The 23194-nt window shown below is 52.9% G+C and overlaps 1 protein-coding gene across 2 annotated transcripts in view; it reads left to right on the top strand.

Annotated features, from left to right (window-relative positions):
• Positions 1-23194, top strand: part of LOC106585854 (MAP kinase-activated protein kinase 5) — a 61270-nt gene that overhangs the window by 15415 nt on the left and 22661 nt on the right. For both annotated transcript variants that reach the window (XM_014172555.3, XM_045706799.2), the window contains exons 5-8: positions 1260-1368; positions 1635-1724; positions 1912-2007; positions 2107-2187. In XM_014172555.3, the coding sequence (XP_014028030.2) occupies positions 1260-1368; positions 1635-1724; positions 1912-2007; positions 2107-2187 (376 nt within the window). The remainder of the gene's footprint in view (positions 1-1259; positions 1369-1634; positions 1725-1911; positions 2008-2106; positions 2188-23194) is intronic.

The raw sequence follows: 23194 nt of genomic DNA, 5'->3' as shown, positions 1-23194 counted from the left end.
CAACCTACCAGGGTTTTTACAAACCCAAAAGGACAAAATCATCCATGTGTAATGACCACGTCTTTACTAACGCGGTATCCACACCCATTTGGATCTATTGATCATAATATAACGGCCATATCTAGAGAAACAACCTGTACAACCTGATGCCACACTTGAAGCATTTTATGAATGATCCCGTGTGGATCAGTTGGTAGAGCATGGTGTTTGCAACGCCAGGGTTGTGGGTTCGATTCCCACGGGGGACCAGTACGGAGAATTTTTTTTTTTTAATGAAATGTATGCATTCACTACTGTAAGTCGCTCTGGATAAGAGCGTCTGCTAAATGACTAAAATGTAATGAAATTGCATCTCCCGGTTGCTGGTTGGCATGTGCCCATCAGGAAACTTGTTAGAACTGCCAAATCCCCATGGATAGATTATGAATTGAAAAGCTGTATGGCTGATGGGGATGAGGCAAAGGGAAATAAGTCTGACAACACAGAAAATTGGCCAACATACAGTAAATTGAGAACACCTAAATAAACTATACTATGGAACCAAAGATAAGGATGATCTCTGGAGTACCTTAAATGAAATTCTAGGCCTTCATTGAGGCAGATGGCTTGTTCGTGACAAAACCCTTTGATATTGCCAACCATTTTAATAAATTTTATTGTTGACAAGATTTGCAAAAATAGGCATGACATGGAAACACCGAGCCTTCATATTCATGCATATCGGACCAAATAATGAAAGACTAGCACTAGTTTAGAGTTCTGTAAAGTTGGTGTGGAAGAGTTGATTATATATATATATTTTTGCTATCTATAAGTAAGGACAAGTCACCTGGTACTGATGACCTGGATGGTAAATTGCTGAGGTTGTTAGCGCAATACATTGCCACTCCTGTTTGCTAGATGTTCAATTGAAGACGGTATGCCCTGGAGTGAGCCAAAGCTCATTCCGATGCCCAAGAATAGTAAAGCACCCTTAAATGGTTCAAACATCCAACGAATCCGCCTGTTGCCGGGACTTAGCCAACTTTTGGAAGAAATGGTGTTTGACCAAATGCAACGTTATTTTACAGAAAACAAATTGTATTATGTTTTTTTTTGTCTTGTTGTTTCTTGTGTGGCCCCAGGAAGGAGATCTTAATAAAATGCTACTAACTAATGGAACAACCAAATTCAAGCTTTACCCCAAATTTGAGTAGATGACAACTGTTTTCCCACATTCATTCCTTGTCTACATCTCTTTTGGTCTTTCCCTCTATCAGAGAGAGGTTACTGATCGTCATGGAGATGATGGAGGGAGGTGAGCTGTTCCACAGGATCAGTCAGCACAAACACTTCACAGAGAAGATGGCCAGCCAGGTCACTAAACAGGTACACCTTCTGCCTGTCTAGTGAAAACACAAGTGTCCCGTATTCCATACGGTACATGGTGAACTTGTTTCAACCAGAGCCCTGTAGGTGCACCCCATAGGGAATAGGGTGCCATTTGCGACACGTAGAAGATTTATGCATTCAAACAGGGCATTTTCCTCTGCATTGCTGCTCCTCCTCCCAGGCTTCCTAATGCACACATACATTAATTACATGGCTTCCTGGTGTAGTTGAGCCTCTCTGTGTTGTCCTTTATCCTCCGTCAGATCGGCCAGGCGCTGGAACACTGTCACTCACTGAATATTGCACACCGAGACCTGAAACCAGAGAACCTGCTCTTCAAGGATAACTCCCTGGTGAGGAAATAGATGGGCTGATGGTGAAGCGCGCACACACACTGCTCTTCATACAGGTGTCTAGTAATAGGCTGAAACAAGCTTGTTGCAAGAGGAGAATCCCTTAAACATTTACACAAATCCTATTTGAGAATGCTCATATGCTCATCCCTCTTTCTGGTCTGTCGTTATCCCTTTCATGTTCAAGGATGCACCGGTGAAGTTGTGCGATTTTGGATTTGCCAAAATCGACCAGGGGGACTTGATGACCCCACAGTTCACGCCTTACTACGTTGCACCTCAGGTACGGATGGGTGCTCTCCTCAGATTTGACACCAAGTTGGTGAGTATTCTATTGACATTTTTGGATGAAATGGTTCAATCAGTCTTCTCCTCACTCTAGGTACTTGAGGCTCAAAGGCGACACCAGAAGGAAAAGTCTGGAATAATACCTACCTCACCCACCCCCTATACTTATAACAAGGTGAGCCACTACCCCCCCCCCCCCCCTACACTTATAACAAGGTGAGCCACTACCCCCCCCCCTACACTTATAAGCCACTACCCCCCCTACACTTATAACAAGGTGAGCCACTACCCCCCCCCCCTACACTTATAACAAGGTGAGCCACTACCCCCCCCTACACTTTTAACAAGGTGAGCCACTACCCCCCCTACACTTATAACAAGGTGAGCCACTACCCCCCCCTACACTTATAACAAGGTGAGCCACTACCCCCCCTACACTTATAACAAGGTGAGCCACTACCCCCCCCCTACACTTATAACAAGGTGAGCCACTACCCCCCCCTACACTTATAACAAGGTGAGCCACTACCACCCCCCCTACACTTATAACAAGGTGAGCCACTACCCCCCCCTACACTTATAACAAGGTGAGCCACTACCCCCCCCCACAAACACACTTATAACAAGGTGAGCCACTACCCCCCCCTACACTTATAACAAGGTCAGCCACTACCCCCCCTACACTTATAACAAGGTGAGCCACTACCCCCCCCTACACTTATAACAAGGTGAGCCACTATTCCCCCCCCTACACTGATAACAAGGTGAGCCACTACCCCCCCCCCTACACTTATAACAAGGTGAGCCACTACCCCCCCCCTACACTTATAACAAGGTGAGCCACTACCCCCCCCCCTACACTTATAACAAGGTGAGCCACTACCCCCCCCTACACTTATAACAAGGTGAGCCACTACCCCCCCCCTACACTTATAACAAGGTGAGCCACTACCCCCCCCCCCCTACACTTATAACAAGGTGAGCCACTACCCCCCCCCCCTACACTTATAACAAGGTGAGCCACTACCCCCCCCCCTACACTTATAACAAGGTGAGCCACTACCCCCCCCTACACTTATAACAAGGTGAGCCACTACCCCCCCCTACACTTATAACAAGGTGAGCCACTACCCCCCCCCTACACTTATAACAAGGTGAGCCACTACCCCCCCTACACTTATAACAAGGTGAGCCACTACCCCCCCCCCTACACTTATAACAAGGTGAGCCACTACCCCCCCCTACACTTATAACAAGGTGAGCCACTACCCCCCCCTACACTTATAACAAGGTGAGCCACTACCCCCCCCTACACTTATAACAAGGTGAGCCACTATCCCCCCCTACACTTATAACAAGGTGAGCCACTATCCCCCCCCCTACACTTATAACAAGGTGAGCCACTATCCCCCCCCCGTACACTTATAACAAGGTGAGCCACTACCCCCCCCCCCCCCCTCTACACTTATAACAAGGTGAGCCACTACCCCCCCCTCTACACTTATAACAAGGTGAGCCACTACCCCCCCCCCCACACTTATAACAAGGTGAGCCACTACCCCCCCACACTTATAACAAGGTGAGCCACTACCCCCCCCTACACTTATAACAAGGTGAGCCACTACCCCCCCCTAGACTTATAACAAGGTGAGCCACTACCCCCCCTAGACTTATAACAAGGTGAGCCACTACCCCCCCTAGACTTATAACAAGGTGAGCCACTACCCCCCCCTACACTTATAACAAGGTGAGCCACTACCCCCCCCCACACTTATAACAAGGTGAGCCACTACCCCCCCCCCCACACTTATAACAAGGTGAGCCACTACCCCCCCCCCCCTAGACTTATAACAAGGTGAGCCACTACCCCCCCACACTTATAACAAGGTGAGCCACTACCCCCCCCCCCTAGACTTATAACAAGGTGAGCCACTACCCCCCCACACTTATAACAAGGTGAGCCACTACCCCCCCTAGACTTATAACAAGGTGAGCCACTACCCCCCCCCTACACTTATAACAAGGTGAGCCACTACCCCCCCCCCCCCACACACACACTTATAACAAGGTAAGCCACTACCCCCCCCCCTACACTTATAACAAGGTGAGCCACTACCCCCCCCCTACACTTATAACAAGGTGAGCCACTATCCCCCCCTACACTTATAACAAGGTGAGCCACTACCCCCCCCCCTACACTAATAACAAGGTGAGCCACTACCCCCCCCCCTACACTTATAACAAGGTGAGCCACTACCCCCCCCCCTACACTTATAACAAGGTGAGCCACTACCCCCCCCCTACACTTATAACAAGGTGAGCCACTATCCCCCCCTACACTTATAACAAGGTGAGTTACTATCCCCCCCCCTACACTTATAACAAGGTGAGCCACTACCCCCCCTACACTTATAACAAGGTGAGCCACTACCCCCCCTACACTTATAACAAGGTGAGCCACTTTCCCCCCCTACACTTATAACAAGGTGAGCCACTACATCCCCCCCTACACTTATAACAAGGTGAGCCACTACCCCCCCCCCCCACACACACACACACTTATAACAAGGTGAGCCACTACCCCCCCACACACACACTTATAACAAGGTGAGCCACTACCCCCCCACACTTATAACAAGGTGAGCCACTACCCCCCCACACTTATAACAAGGTGAGCCACTACCCCCCCACACTTATAACAAGGTGAGCCACTACCCCCCCCACACTTATAACAAGGTGAGCCACTACCCCCCCCACACTTATAACAAGGTGAGCCACTACCCCCCCCTACACTTATAACAAGGTGAGCCACTACCCCCCCCTACACTTATAACAAGGTGAGCCACTACCCCCCCTACACTTATAACAAGGTGAGCCACTATCCCCCCCCTACACTTATAACAAGGTGAGCCACTATCCCCCCCCTACACTTATAACAAGGTGAGCCACTATCCCCCCCCTACACTTATAACAAGGTGAGCCACTACCCCCCCCTACACTTATAACAAGGTGAGCCACTACCCCCCCCTACACTTATAACAAGGTGAGCCACTATTCCCCCCCCCTACACTTATAACAAGGTGAGCCACTATCCCCCCCTACACTTATAACAAGGTGAGCCACTACCCCCCCCTACACTTATAACAAGGTGAGCCACTATCCCCCCTACACTTATAACAAGGTGAGCCACTATCCCCCCTACACTTATAACAAGGTGAGCCACTACCCCCCCTACACACACTTATAACAAGGTGAGCCACAACCCCCCCCCCCTACACTTATAACAAGGTGAGCCACTATCCCCCCCACACACACTTATAACAAGGTGAGCCACTATCCCCCCCACACACACTTATAACAAGGTGAGCCACTACCCCCCCCCACACACACTTATAACAAGGTGAGCCACTACCCCCCCCTACACTTATAACAAGGTGAGCCACTACCCCCCCCACACTTATAACAAGGTGAGCCACTACCCCCCCACACACACACACTTATAACAAGGTGAGCCACTACCCCCCCTACACACACACTTATAACAAGGTGAGCCACTACCCCCCACACACACACTTATAACAAGGTGAGCCACTACCCACACACACACTTATAACAAGGTGAGCCACTACCCCCCCCCCTACACTTATAACAAGGTGAGCCACTACCCCCCCCCTACACTTATAACAAGGTGAGCCACTACCCCCCCCTACACTTATAACAAGGTGAGCCACTACCCCCCCCTACACTTATAACAAGGTGAGCCACTACCCCCCCTACACTTATAACAAGGTGAGCCACTACCCCCCCCCTACACTTATAACAAGGTGAGCCACTATCCCCCCCACACACTCTTATAACAAGGTGAGCCACTATCCCCCCCACACACACTTATAACAAGGTGAGCCACTACCCCCCCCCACACTTATAACAAGGTGAGCCACTACCCCCCCCCCCTACACTTATAACAAGGTGAGCCACTACCCCCCCCACACTTATAACAAGGTGAGCCACTACCCCCCCCCCACACTTATAACAAGGTGAGCCACTACCCCCCCCCCCACACACACACACACTTATAACAAGGTGAGCCACTACCCCCCCCACACACACACACTTATAACAAGGTGAGCCACTACCCCCCCCCCTACACTTATAACAAGGTGAGCCACTACCCCCCCCCCCCCACACACACACACACACACACACACACTTATAACAAGGTGAGCCACTATCCCCCCCTACACTTATAACAAGGTGAGCCACTACCCCCCCCTACACTTATAACAAGGTGAGCCACTACCCCCCCTACACTTATAACAAGGTGAGCCACTACCCCCCCTACACTTATAACAAGGTGAGCCACTACCCCCCCTACACTTATAACAAGGTGAGCCACTACCCCCCCCCTACACTTATAACAAGGTGAGCCACTACCCCCCCCCTACACTTATAACAAGGTGAGCCACTATCCCCCCTACACTTATAACAAGGTGAGCCACTACCCCCCCCCTACACTTATAACAAGGTGAGCCACTACCCCCCCCTACACTTATAACAAGGTGAGCCACTACCCCCCCCCCCACACTTATAACAAGGTGAGCCACTACCCCCCCCCCACACACACACTTATAACAAGGTGAGCCACTACCCACCCCCCACACACACACTTATAACAAGGTGAGCCACTACCATCCCCCCTACACTTATAACATGGTGAGCCACTACCACCCCCCACACACACTTATAACAAGGTGAGCCACTACCCCCCCCCCACACTTATAACAAGGTGAGCCACTACCCCCCCCCCTACACTTATAACAAGGTGAGCCACTACCCCCCCCCCCCACACTTATAACAAGGTGAGCCACTACCCCCCCCCTACACTTATAACAAGGTGAGCCACTACCCCCCCCCCTACACTTATAACAAGGTGAGCCACTATCTCCCCCCCCCACACACACACACACACACACTTATAACAAGGTGAGCCACTACCCCCCCCCCCACACACACACACTTATAACAAGGTGAGCCACTACCCCCCACACACACACTTATAACAAGGTGAGCCACTACCCCCCCCCCCCTACACTTATAACAAGGTGAGCCACTACCCCCCCCCTACACTTATAACAAGGTGAGCCACTACCCCCCCCCTACACTTATAACAAGGTGAGCCACTACCCCCCCCCTACACTTATAACAAGGTGAGCCACTACCCCCCCCCCACACACACACACTTATAACAAGGTGAGCCACTATCCCCCCCACACACACTTATAACAAGGTGAGCCACTACCCCCCCCCTACACTTATAACAAGGTGAGCCACTACCCCCCCCCCTACACTTATAACAAGGTGAGCCACTACCCCCCCCCCTACACTTATAACAAGGTGAGCCACTACCCCCCCCCCCACACTTATAACAAGGTGAGCCACTACCCCCCCCCACACTTATAACAAGGTGAGCCACTACCCCCCCCCCACACTTATAACAAGGTGAGCCACTACCCCCCCCCCCTACACTTATAACAAGGTGAGCCACTACCCCCCCCCCACACTTATAACAAGGTGAGTCACTACCCCCCCCCCACACACACACACTTATAACAAGGTGAGCCACTACCCCCCCCCCCTACACTTATAACAAGGTGAGCCACTACCCCCCCCCCCCCCACACACACACACTTATAACAAGGTGAGCCACTACCCCCCCCCCACACTTATAACAAGGTGAGCCACTACCCCCCCCCCTACACTTATAACAAGGTGAGCCACTATCCCCCCCCTACACTTATAACAAGGTGAGCCACTACCCCCCCTACACTTATAACAAGGTGAGCCACTACCCCCCCCTACACTTATAACAAGGTGAGCCACTACCCCTCCTACACTTATAACAAGGTGAGCCACTACCCCCCCCCCCCCCTACACTTATAACAAGGTGAGCCACTACCCCCCCCCCCCACACACACACTTATAACAAGGTGAGCCACTACCCCCCCCCACACACACACTTATAACAAGGTGAGCCACTACCCCCCCCCCCACATACACACTTATAACAAGGTGAGCCACTACCCCCCCCCCCTACACCTTATAACAAGGTGAGCCACTACCCCCCCCTACACTTATAACAAGGTGAGCCACTACCCCCCCCTACACTTATAACAAGGTCAGCCACTACCCCCCCCCACACACACACTTATAACAAGGTGAGCCACTACCCCCCCCTACACTTATAACAAGGTGAGCCACTACCCCCCCCCCCCACACTTATAACAAGGTGAGCCACTACCCCCCCCCTACACTTATAACAAGGTGAGCCACTACCCCCCCCTACACTTATAACAAGGTCAGCCACTACCCCCCCCCACACACACACTTATAACAAGGTGAGCCACTACCCCCCCCTACACTTATAACAAGGTGAGCCACTACCCCCCCCCCCACACTTATAACAAGGTGAGCCACTACCCCCCCCCTACACTTATAACAAGGTGAGCCACTACCCCCCCCCTACACTTATAACAAGGTGAGCCACTACCCCCCCCCTACACTTATAACAAGGTGAGCCACTACCCCCCCCTACACTTATAACAAGGTGAGCCACTACCCCCCCCCCCCACACACACACTTATAACAAGGTGAGCCACTACCCCCCCCCCCCACACACACACTTATAACAAGGTGAGCCACTACCCCCCCCCCCCCCACACACACACTTATAACAAAGTGAGCCACTACCATCCCCCCTACACTTGTTACAAGGTGAGCCACTACCCCCCCCTACACTTATAACATGGTGAGCCACTACCACCCCCCCTACACTTATAACAAGGTGAGCCACTATCCCCCCCTACACTTATAAGCCACTACCCCCCCTACACTTATAACAAGGTGAGCCACTACCCCCCCCCCCCTACACTTATAACAAGGTGAGCCACTACCCCCCCCTACACTTATAACAAGGTGAGCCACTACCCCCCCTACACTTATAACAAGGTCAGCCACTACCCCCCCCACACACACACTTATAACAAGGTGAGCCACTACCCCCCCTACACTTATAACAAGGTGAGCCACTACCCCCCCCTACACTTATAACAAGGTGAGCCACTACCCCCCCCTACACTTATAACAAGGTGAGCCACTACCCCCCCCTACACTTATAACAAGGTGAGCCACTACCTCCCCCCCTACACTTATAACAAGGTGAGCCACTACCCCCCCCCCTACACTTATAACAAGGTGAGCCACTACCCCCCCCCTACACTTATAACAAGGTGAGCCACTACCCCCCCCCCTACACTTATAACAAGGTGAGCCACTACCCCCCCCCCCTACACTTATAACAAGGTGAGCCACTACCCCCCCTACACACACACACACTTATAACAAGGTGAGCCACTACCCCCCCCCCCCCCCTACACTTATAACAAGGTGAGCCACTACCCCCCCCCTACACTTATAACAAGGTGAGCCACTACCCCCCTCTACACTTATAACAAGGTGAGTTACTATCCCCCCCCTACACTTATAACAAGGTGAGCCACTACCCCCCCTACACTTATAACAAGGTGAGCCACTACCCCCCCCCCTACACTTATAACAAGGTGAGCCATTACCCCCCCCCTACACTTATAACAAGGTGAGCCACTACCCCCCCCCCCTACACTTATAACAAGGTGAGCCACTATCCCCCCCCCTACACTTATAACAAGGTGAGCCACTACCCCCCCCCACACTTATAACAAGGTGAGCCACTACCCCCCCCCACACACACACTTATAACAAGGTGAGCCACTACCCCCCCCCCCACACACACACTTATAACAAGGTGAGCCACTACCCCCCCCTACCACACACACACTTATAACAAGGTGAGCCACTACCCCCCCCTACACTTATAACAAGGTGAGCCACTACCCCCCCCCCTACACTTATAACAAGGTGAGCCACTACCCCCCCTACACTTATAACAAGGTGAGCCACTACCCCCCCTACACTTATAACAAGGTGAGCCACTACCCCCCCTACACTTATAACAAGGTGAGCCACTACCCCCCCTACACTTATAACAAGGTGAGCCACTTTCCCCCCCCCCTACACTTATAACAAGGTGAGCCACTTTCCCCCCCCCCCTACACTTATAACAAGGTGAGCCACTTCCCCCCCCACACTTATAACAAGGTGAGCCACTATCCCCCCCACACACACTTATAACAAGGTGAGCCACTACCCCCCCCCCTACACTTATAACAAGGTGAGCCACTACCCCCCCCCCTACACTTATAACAAGGTGAGCCACTTTTCCCCCCCCCTACACTTATAACAAGGTGAGCCACTACCCCCCCCCCTACACTTATAACAAGGTGAGCCACTACCCCCCCCACACACACACTTATAACAAGGTGAGCCACTACCCCCCCCTACACTTATAACAAGGTGAGCCACTACCCCCCCCTACACTTATAACAAGGTGAGCCACTACCCCCCCCCTACACTTATAACAAGGTGAGCCACTACCCCCCCCCCCTACACCTATAACAAGGTGAGCCACTACCCCCCCCCCTACACCTATAACAAGGTGAGCCACTACCCACCCCTACACCTATAACAAGGTGAGCCACTACCCCCCCCACACACACTTATAACAAGGTGAGCCACTATCCCCCCCACACACACACTTATAACAAGGTGAGCCACTACCCCCCCACACACACACTTATAACAAGGTGAGCCACTACCCCCCCCCCTACACTTATAACAAGGTGAGCCACTACCCCCCCCCCTACACTTATAACAAGGTGAGCCACTATTCCCCCCTCTACACTTATAACAAGGTGAGCCACTACCCCCCCCCCTACACTTATAACAAGGTGAGCCACTACCCCCCCCCTACACTTATAACAAGGTGAGCCACTACCCCCCCCCCTACACTTATAACAAGGTGAGCCACTACCCCCCCCCCTACACTTATAACAAGGTGAGCCACTACCCCCCCTACACTTATAACAAGGTGAGCCACTACCCCCCCCCTACACTTATAACAAGGTGAGCCACTACCCCCCCCTACACTTATAACAAGGTGAGCCACTACACCCCCCTACACTTATAACAAGGTGAGCCACTATCCCCCCCCTACACTTATAACAAGGTGAGCCACTACCCCCCCCCCCTACACTTATAACAAGGTGAGCCACTACCCCCCCCTACACTTATAACAAGGTGAGCCACTACCCCCCCTACACTTATAACAAGGTGAGCCACTACCCCCCCCTACACTTATAACAAGGTGAGCCACTACACCCCCCTACACTTATAACAAGGTGAGCCACTACCCCCCCTACACCTATAACAAGGTGAGCCACTACCCCCCCTACACCTATAACAAGGTGAGCCACTACCCCCCCCTACACCTATAACAAGGTGAGCCACTACCCCCCCCTACACCTATAACAAGGTGAGCCACTATCCCCCCCACACACACTTATAACAAGGTGAGCCACTATCCCCCCCCCACACACACTTATAACAAGGTGAGCCACTATCCCCCCCCCACACACACTTATAACAAGGTGAGCCACTACCCCCCCCACACACACACTTATAACAAGGTGAGCCACTACCCCCCCCCCCTACACTTATAACAAGGTGAGCCACTACCCCCCCCCCTACACTTATAACAAGGTGAGCCACTATCTCCCCCCCCCCACACACACACTTATAACAAGGTGAGCCACTACCCCCCCCTACCACACACACACTTATAACAAGGTGAGCCACTACCCCCCCCTACACTTATAACAAGGTGAGCCACTATTCCCCCCCCTACACTTATAACAAGGTGAGCCACTACCCCCCCCTACACTTATAACAAGGTGAGCCACTACCCCCCCTACACTTATAACAAGGTGAGCCACTATTCCCCCCCTACACTTATAACAAGGTGAGCCACTATTCCCCCCCTACACTTATAACAAGGTGAGCCACTACCCCCCCCCCTACACTTATAACAAGGTGAGCCACTACCCCCCCCCTACACTTATAACAAGGTGAGCCACTACCCCCCCTACACTTATAACAAGGTGAGCCACTACCCCCCCCTACACTTATAACAAGGTGAGCCACTACCCCCCCCCCCACACACACACTTATAACAAGGTGAGCCACTATTCCCCCCCCTACACTTATAACAAGGTGAGCCACTACCCCCCCCCTACACTTATAACAAGGTGAGCCACTATCCCCCCCCTACACTTATAACAAGGTGAGCCACTCCCCCCCCCCCCTACACTTATAACAAGGTGAGCCACTACCCCCCCCTACACTTATCACAAGGTGAGCCACTACCCCCCCCTACACTTATAACAAGGTGAGCCACTACCCCCCCCCTACACTTATAACAAGGTGAGCCACTACCCCCCCTACACTTATAACAAGGTGAGCCACTACCCCCCCTACACTTATAACAAGGTGAGCCACTACCCCCCCTACACTTATAACAAGGTGAGCCACTACCCCCCCTACACTTATAACAAGGTGAGCCACTTTCCCCCCCCCCTACACTTATAACAAGGTGAGCCACTTTCCCCCCCCCCCTACACTTATAACAAGGTGAGCCACTTCCCCCCCCACACTTATAACAAGGTGAGCCACTATCCCCCCCACACACACTTATAACAAGGTGAGCCACTACCCCCCCCCCCTACACTTATAACAAGGTGAGCCACTACCCCCCCCCCCCTACACTTATAACAAGGTGAGCCACTTTCCCCCCCCCCTACACTTATAACAAGGTGAGCCACTACCCCCCCCCTACACTTATAACAAGGTGAGCCACTACCCCCCCCCTACACTTATAACAAGGTGAGCCACTACCCCCCCCCTACACTTATAACAAGGTGAGCCACTACCCCCCCCCCCTACACCTATAACAAGGTGAGCCACTACCCCCCCCCCTACACCTATAACAAGGTGAGCCACTACCCACCCCTACACCTATAACAAGGTGAGCCACTACCCCCCCCACACACACTTATAACAAGGTGAGCCACTATCCCCCCCACACACACACTTATAACAAGGTGAGCCACTACCCCCCCACACACACACTTATAACAAGGTGAGCCACTACCCCCCCCCCTACACTTATAACAAGGTGAGCCACTACCCCCCCCCTACACTTATAACAAGGTGAGCCACTATTCCCCCCCCTACACTTATAACAAGGTGAGCCACTACCCCCCCCCTACACTTATAACAAGGTGAGCCACTACCCCCCCCCTACACTTATAACAAGGTGAGCCACTACCCCCCCCCCTACACTTATAACAAGGTGAGCCACTACCCCCCCCCCTACACTTATAACAAGGTGAGCCACTACCCCCCCCTACACTTATAACAAGGTGAGCCACTACCCCCCCCCTACACTTATAACAAGGTGAGCCACTACCCCCCCCTACACTTATAACAAGGTGAGCCACTACCCCCCCCCTACACTTATAACAAGGTGAGCCACTACCCCCCCCTACACTTATAACAAGGTGAGCCACTACCCCCCCCTACACTTATAACAAGGTGAGCCACTACCCCCCCCTACACTTATAACAAGGTGAGCCACTACCCCCCCCTACACTTATAACAAGGTGAGCCACTACCCCCCCCTACACTTATAACAAGGTGAGCCACTACCCCCCCCTACACTTATAACAAGGTGAGCCACTACCCCCCCTACACCTATAACAAGGTGAGCCACTACCCCCCCTACACCTATAACAAGGTGAGCCACTACCCCCCCCTACACCTATAACAAGGTGAGCCACTACCCCCCCCTACACTTATAACAAGGTGAGCCACTATCCCCCCCACACACACTTATAACAAGGTGAGCCACTATCCCCCCCCCACACACACTTATAACAAGGTGAGCCACTATCCCCCCCCCACACACACTTATAACAAGGTGAGCCACTACTCCCCCCCACACACACACTTATAACAAGGTGAGCCACTACCCCCCCCCCCTACACTTATAACAAGGTGAGCCACTACCCCCCCCCCTACACTTATAACAAGGTGAGCCACTATCTCCCCCCCCCCACACACACACTTATAACAAGGTGAGCCACTACCCCCCCCTACCACACACACACTTATAACAAGGTGAGCCACTACCCCCCCCTACACTTATAACAAGGTGAGCCACTATTCCCCCCCCTACACTTATAACAAGGTGAGCCACTACCCCCCCCTACACTTATAACAAGGTGAGCCACTACCCCCCCCTACACTTATAACAAGGTGAGCCACTATTCCCCCCCTACACTTATAACAAGGTGAGCCACTACTCCCCCCCTACACTTATAACAAGGTGAGCCACTACCCCCCCCTACACTTATAACAAGGTGAGCCACTACCCCCCCCCTACACTTATAACAAGGTGAGCCACTACCCCCCCCTACACTTATAACAAGGTGAGCCACTACCCCCCCCACACTTATAACAAGGTGAGCCACTACCCCCCCCCCACACACACACTTATAACAAGGTGAGCCACTATTCCCCCCCCTACACTTATAACAAGGTGAGCCACTACCCCCCCCCTACACTTATAACAAGGTGAGCCACTATCCCCCCCCTACACTTATAACAAGGTGAGCCACTCCCCCCCCCCCCCCTACACTTATCACAAGGTGAGCCACTACCCCCCCCTACACTTATCACAAGGTGAGCCACTACCCCCCCCTACACTTATAACAAGGTGAGCCACTACCCCCCCCCTACACTTATAACAAGGTGAGCCACTACCCCCCCTACACTTATAACAAGGTGAGCCACTACCCCCCCCTACACTTATAACAAGGTGAGCCACTACACCCCCCTACACTTATAACAAGGTGAGCCACTATCCCCCCCTACACCTATAACAAGGTGAGCCACTACCCCCCCCCTACACCTATAACAAGGTGAGCCACTACCCCCCTACACCTATAACAAGGTGAGCCACTACCCCCCCCTACACCTATAACAAGGTGAGCCACTACCCCCCCCACACTTATAACAAGGTGAGCCACTATCCCCCCCACACACACTTATAACAAGGTGAGCCACTATCCCCCCCACACACACTTATAACAAGGTGAGCCACTACCCCCCCCTACACTTATAACAAGGTGAGCCACTACCCCCCCCCTACACTTATAACAAGGTGAGCCACTACCCCCCCCTACACTTATAACAAGGTGAGCCACTACCCCCCCCCCCTACACTTATAACAAGGTGAGCCACTACCCCCCCCCCTACACTTATAACAAGGTGAGCCACTACCCCCCCCCTACACTTATAACAAGGTGAGCCACTACCCCCCCCTACACTTATAACAAGGTGAGCCACTACCCCCCCTACACTTATAACAAGGTGAGCCACTATCCCCCCCCTACACTTATAACAAGGTGAGCCACTACCCCCCCCCCACACAACACACTTATAACAAGGTGAGCCACTACCCCCCCTACACTTATAACAAGGTGAGCCACTACCCCCCCCCTACACTTATAACAAGGTGAGCCACTACCCCCCCCTACACTTATAACAAGGTGAGCCACTACCCCCCCCTACACTTATAACAAGGTGAGCCACTACCCCCCCCTACACTTATAACAAGGTGAGCCACTACCCCCCCCCTACACTTATAACAAGGTGAGCCACTACCCCCCCCTACACTTATAACAAGGTGAGCCACTACCCCCCCTACACTTATAACAAGGTGAGCCACTACCCCCCCCCTACACTTATAACAAGGTGAGCCACTACCCCCCCCCCCTACACTTATAACAAGGTGAGCCACTACCCCCCCCCACACTTATAACAAGGTGAGCCACTACCCCCCCCTACACTTATAACAAGGTGAGCCACTACCCCCCCCCCCTACACTTATAACAATGTGAGCCACTACCCCCCCCCTACACTTATAACAATGTGAGCCACTACCCCCCCCCTACACCTATAACAAGGTGAGCCACTACCCACCCCTACACCTATAACAAGGTGAGCCACTACCCCCCCCCACACTTATAACAAGGTTAGCCACTATCCCCCCCCACACACACTTATAACAAGGTGAGCCACTATCCCCCCCCCTACACTTATAACAAGGTGAGCCACTACCCCCCCCCTACACTTATAACAATGTGAGCCACTACCCCCCCCCTACACCTATAACAAGGTGAGCCACTACCCCCCCCTACACCTATAACAAGGTGAGCCACTACCCACCCCTACACCTATAACAAGGTGAGCCACTACCCCCCCCACACTTATAACAAGGTTAGCCACTATCCCCCCCCACACACACTTATAACAAGGTGAGCCACTATCCCCCCCCCCCTACACTTATAACAAGGTGAGCCACTACCCCCCCCCTACACTTATAACAAGGTGAGCCACTACCCCCCCCCTACACTTATAACAAGGTGAGCCACTACCCCCCCCTACACTTATAACAAGGTGAGCCACTACCCCCCCCTACACTTATAACAAGGTGAGCCACTACCCCCCCTACACTTATAACAAGGTGAGCCACTACCCCCCCTACACTTATAACAAGGTGAGCCACTACCCCCCCCCCTACACTTATAACAAGGTGAGCCACTACCCCCCCCCCTACACTTATAACAAGGTGAGCCACTACCCCCCCCCTACACTTATAACAAGGTGAGCCACTACCCCCCCCCCTACACTTATTACAAGGTGAGCCACTACCCCCCCCCTACACTTATAACAAGGTGAGCCACTACCCCCCCCCTACACTTATAACAAGGTGAGCCACTACCCCCCCCTACACTTATAACAAGGTGAGCCACTACCCCCCCTACACTTATAACAAGGTGAGCCACTACCCCCCCCTACACACACACACTTATAACAAGGTGAGCCACTACCCCCCCTTACACTTATAACAAGGTGAGCCACTACCCCCCCCCCTACACTTATAACAAGGTGAGCCACTACCCCCCCCTTACACTTATAACAAGGTGAGCCACTACCCCCCCCTACACTTATAACAAGGTGAGCCACTACCCCCCCCTACACTTATAACAAGGTGAGCCACTACCCCCCCCCTACACTTATAACAAGGTGAGCCACTACCCCCCCCTACACTTATAACAAGGTGAGCCACTACCCCCCCCCTACACTTATAACAAGGTGAGCCACTACCCCCCCCCCTACACTTATAACAAGGTGAGCCACTACCCCCCCCACCCCCCCCTACACTTATAACAAGGTGAGCCACTACCCCCCCCTACACTTATAACAAGGTGAGCCACTACCCCCCCCTACACTTATAACAAGGTGAGCCACTACCCCCCCCCCTACACTTATAACAAGGTGAGCCACTACCCCCCCCCCTACACTTATAACAAGGTGAGCCACTACCCCCCCCCCCCTACACTTATAACAAGGTGAGCCACTACCCCCCCCCTACACTTATAACAAGGTGAGCCACTACCCCCCCCCCTACACTTATAACAAGGTGAGCCACTACCCCCCCTACACTTATAACAAGGTGAGCCACTACCCCCCCTACACTTATAACAAGGTGAGCCACTACCCCCCCCCCTACACTTATAACAAGGTGAGCCACTACCCCCCCTACACTTATAACAAGGTGAGCCACTACCCCCCCCCCACACACACTTATAACAAGGTGAGCCACTACCCCCCCCTACACTTATAACAAGGTGAGCCACTACCCCCCCCCTACACTTATAACAAGGTGAGCCACTACCCCCCCCCTACACTTATAACAAGGTGAGCCACTACCCCCCCCCTACACTTATAACAAGGTGAGCCACTACCCCCCCCCCTACACTTATAACAAGGTGAGCCACTACCCCCCCCCCTACACTTATAACAAGGTGAGCCACTACCCCCCCCCACACTTATAACAAGGTGAGCCACGACCCCCCCCCACACACACACACACACACTTATAACAAGGTGAGCCACTACCCCCCCCTACACTTATAACAAGGTGAGCCACTACCCCCCCCCCCCTACACTTATAACAAGGTGAGCCACTACCCCCCCCCCTACACTTATAACAAGGTGAGCCACTACCCCCCCCCTACACTTATAACAAGGTGAGCCACTACCCCCCCCCCCCTACACTTATAACAAGGTGAGCCACTACCCCCCCCCCTACACTTATAACAAGGTGAGCCACTACCCCCCCCTACACTTATAACAAGGTGAGCCACTACCCCCCCCCTACACTTATAACAAGGTGAGCCACTACCCCCCCCTACACTTATAACAAGGTGAGCCACTACCCCCCCCCCTACACTTATAACAAGGTGAGCCACTACCCCCCCCCCCACACACACTTATAACAAGGTGAGCCACTACCCCCCCCTACACTTATAACAAGGTGAGCCACTACCCCCCCCACACTTATAACAAGGTGAGCCACTACCCCCCCCTACACTTATAACAAGGTGAGCCACTACCCCCCCCCCTACACTTATAACAAGGTGAGCCACTACCCCCCCCCCTACACTTATAACAAGGTGAGCCACTACCCCCCCCCCCTACACTTATAACAAGGTGAGCCACTACCCCCCCCCTACACTTATAACAAGGTGAGCCACTACCCCCCCCCCTACACTTATAACAAGGTGAGCCACTACCCCCCCCCCTACACTTATAACAAGGTGAGCCACTACCCCCCCCCCTACACTTATAACAAGGTGAGCCACTACCCCCCCTACACTTATAACAAGGTGAGCCACTACCCCCCCCTACACTTATAACAAGGTGAGCCACTACCCCCCCCTACACTTATAACAAGGTGAGCCACTACCCCCCCCTACACTTATAACAAGGTGAGCCACTACCCCCCCCCCTACACTTATAACAAGGTGAGCCACTACCCCCCCACACACACACACTTATAACAAGGTGAGCCACTACCCCCCCACACACACACTTATAACAAGGTGAGCCACTACCCCCCCCCTACACTTATAACAAGGTGAGCCACTACCCCCCCCCTACACTTATAACAAGGTGAGCCACTATCCCCCCCCTACACTTATAACAAGGTGAGCCACTACCCCCCCCCTACACTTATAACAAGGTGAGCCACTACCCCCCCCCTACACTTATAACAAGGTGAGCCACTACCCCCCCCCCTACACTTATAACAAGGTGAGCCACTACCCCCCCCCTACACTTATAACAAGGTGAGCCACTACCCCCCCTACACTTATAACAAGGTGAGCCACTACCCCCCCCTACACTTATAACAAGGTGAGCCACTACCCCCCCCTACACTTATAACAAGGTGAGCCACTACCCCCCCCTACACTTATAACAAGGTGAGCCACTATCCCCCCCCTACACTTATAACAAGGTGAGCCACTACCCCCCCCCCCTACACTTATAACAAGGTGAGCCACTACCCCCCCCTACACTTATAACAAGGTGAGCCACTACCCCCCCCTACACTTATAACAAGGTGAGCCACTACCCCCCCCTACACTTATAACAAGGTGAGCCACTACCCCCCCCTACACTTATAACAAGGTGAGCCACTACCCCCCCTACACTTATAACAAGGTGAGCCACTACCCCCCCTACACCTATAACAAGGTGAGCCACTACCCCCCCCTACACCTATAACAAGGTGAGCCACTACCCCCCCCCTACACCTATAACAAGGTGAGCCACTATCCCCCCCACACACACTTATAACAAGGTGAGCCACTATCCCCCCCCCCACACACACTTATAACAAGGTGAGCCACTATCCCCCCCCCACACACACTTATAACAAGGTGAGCCACTACTCCCCCCCACACACACACTTATAACAAGGTGAGCCACTACCCCCCCCCCTACACTTATAACAAGGTGAGCCACTATCTCCCCCCCCCCACACACACACTTATAACAAGGTGAGCCACTACCCCCCCCCTACCACACACACACTTATAACAAGGTGAGCCACTACCCCCCCCTACACTTATAACAAGGTGAGCCACTATTCCCCCCCCTACACTTATAACAAGGTGAGCCACTACCCCCCCCTACACTTATAACAAGGTGAGCCACTACCCCCCCCTACACTTATAACAAGGTGAGCCACTATTCCCCCCCTACACTTATAACAAGGTGAGCCACTATTCCCCCCCTACACTTATAACAAGGTGAGCCACTACCCCCCCCTACACTTATAACAAGGTGAGCCACTACCCCCCCCCTACACTTATAACAAGGTGAGCCACTACCCCCCCTACACTTATAACAAGGTGAGCCACTACCCCCCCCTACACTTATAACAAGGTGAGCCACTACCCCCCCCCACACACACACTTATAACAAGGTGAGCCACTACTCCCCCCCCTACACTTATAACAAGGTGAGCCACTACCCCCCCCCTACACTTATAACAAGGTGAGCCACTACCCCCCCCTACACTTATAACAAGGTGAGCCACTACCCCCCCCCTACACTTATAACAAGGTGAGCCACTACCCCCCCCTACACTTATAACAAGGTGAGCCACTACCCCCCCCTACACTTATAACAAGGTGAGCCACTACCCCCCCCCTACACTTATAACAAGGTGAGCCACTACCCCCCCCTACACTTATAACAAGGTGAGCCACTACCCCCCCCCTACACTTATAACAAGGTGAGCCACTACACCCCCCTACACTTATAACAAGGTGAGCCACTATCCCCCCCTACACCTATAACAAGGTGAGCCACTACCCCCCCCCTACACCTATAACAAGGTGAGCCACTACCCCCCTACACCTATAACAAGGTGAGCCACTACCCCCCCCTACACCTATAACAAGGTGAGCCACTATCCCCCCCACACACACTTATAACAAGGTGAGCCACTATCCCCCCCCCACACACACTTATAACAAGGTGAGCCACTATCCCCCCCACACACACTTATAACAAGGTGAGCCACTACTCCCCCCCACACACACTTATAACAAGGTGAGCCACTACTCCCCCCCCCACACACTTATAACAAGGTGAGCCACTACCCCCCCCTACACTTATAACAAGGTGAGCCACTACCCCCCCCTACACTTATAACAAGGTGAGCCACTACCCCCCCCCTACACTTATAACAAGGTGAGCCACTACCCCCCCCCTACACTTATAACAAGGTGAGCCACTACCCCCCCCCCTACACTTATAACAAGGTGAGCCACTACCCCCCCCCTACACTTATAACAAGGTGAGCCACTACCCCCCCCACACACACACTTATAACAAGGTGAGCCACTACCCCCCCCTACACTTATAACAAGGTGAGCCACTACCCCCCCCCTACACTTATAACAAGGTGAGCCACTACCCCCCCCCCCCTACACTTATAACAAGGTGAGCCACTACCCCCCCCCTACACTTATAACAAGGTGAGCCACTACCCCCCCTACACTTATAACAAGGTGAGCCACTACCCCCCCCCCCCCTACACTTATAACAAGGTGAGCCACTACCCCCCCCTACACTTATAACAAGGTGAGCCACTACCCCCCCCCCCACACACACACACTTATAACAAGGTGAGCCACTACCCCCCCCTACACTTATAACAAGGTGAGCCACTACCCCCCCCCCTACACTTATAACAATGTGAGCCACTACCCCCCCCCCTACACCTATAACAAGGTGAGCCACTACCCCCCCCTACACCTATAACAAGGTGAGCCACTACCCACCCCTACACCTATAACAAGGTGAGCCACTACCCCCCCCCCACACTTATAACAAGGTTAGCCACTATCCCCCCCCACACACACTTATAACAAGGTGAGCCACTATCCCCCCCCCTACACTTATAACAAGGTGAGCCACTACCCCCCCCCTACACTTATAACAATGTGAGCCACTACCCCCCCCCTACACCTATAACAAGGTGAGCCACTACCCCCCCCTACACCTATAACAAGGTGAGCCACTACCCACCCCTACACCTATAACAAGGTGAGCCACTACCCCCCCCCACACTTATAACAAGGTTAGCCACTATCCCCCCCCACACACACTTATAACAAGGTGAGCCACTATCCCCCCCCCTACACTTATAACAAGGTGAGCCACTACCCCCCCCCCTACACTTATAACAAGGTGAGCCACTACCCCCCCCCTACACTTATAACAAGGTGAGCCACTACCCCCCCCCTACACTTATAACAAGGTGAGCCACTACCCCCCCCCTACACTTATAACAAGGTGAGCCACTACCCCCCCCTACACTTATAACAAGGTGAGCCACTACCCCCCCCTCACACCACACTTATAACAAGGTGAGCCACTACCCCCCCCCCCTACACTTATAACAAGGTGAGCCACTACCCCCCCCCCTACACTTATAACAAGGTGAGCCACTACCCCCCCCTACACTTATAACAAGGTGAGCCACTACCCCCCCCCTACACTTATAACAAGGTGAGCCACTACCCCCCCCTACACTTATAACAAGGTGAGCCACTACCCCCCCCCCTACACTTATAACAAGGTGAGCCACTACCCCCCCCCTACACTTATAACAAGGTGAGCCACTACCCCCCCCTCCACACTTATAACAAGGTGAGCCACTACCCCCCCCCTACACTTATAACAAGGTGAGCCACTACCCCCCCCCTACACTTATAACAAGGTGAGCCACTACCCCCCCCCACACACACACACCCTACACTTATAACAAGGTGAGCCACTACCCCCCCCTACACTTATAACAAGGTGAGCCACTACCCCCCCCTACACTTATAACAAGGTGAGCCACTACCCCCCCCTACACTTATAACAAGGTGAGCCACTACCCCCCCCCCTACACTTATAACAAGGTGAGCCACTACCCCCCCCTACACTTATAACAAGGTGAGCCACTACCCCCCCCTACACTTATAACAAGGTGAGCCACTACCCCCCCTACACTTATAACAAGGTGAGCCACTACCCCCCCCCTACACTTATAACAAGGTGAGCCACTACCCCCCCCCCACACTTATAACAAGGTGAGCCACTACCCCCCCCTACACTTATAACAAGGTGAGCCACTATCCCCCCCCCTACACTTATAACAAGGTGAGCCACTACCCCCCCCCTACACTTATAACAAGGTGAGCCACTACCCCCCCCCA

The sequence above is a fragment of the Salmo salar genome, chromosome 24 (assembly GCF_965601325.2).
Source record: "Salmo salar chromosome 24, fSalSal1, whole genome shotgun sequence".
NCBI lineage: Eukaryota > Metazoa > Chordata > Actinopteri > Salmoniformes > Salmonidae > Salmo > Salmo salar.
This window is presented reverse-complemented; position numbering and strand designations above follow the sequence as displayed.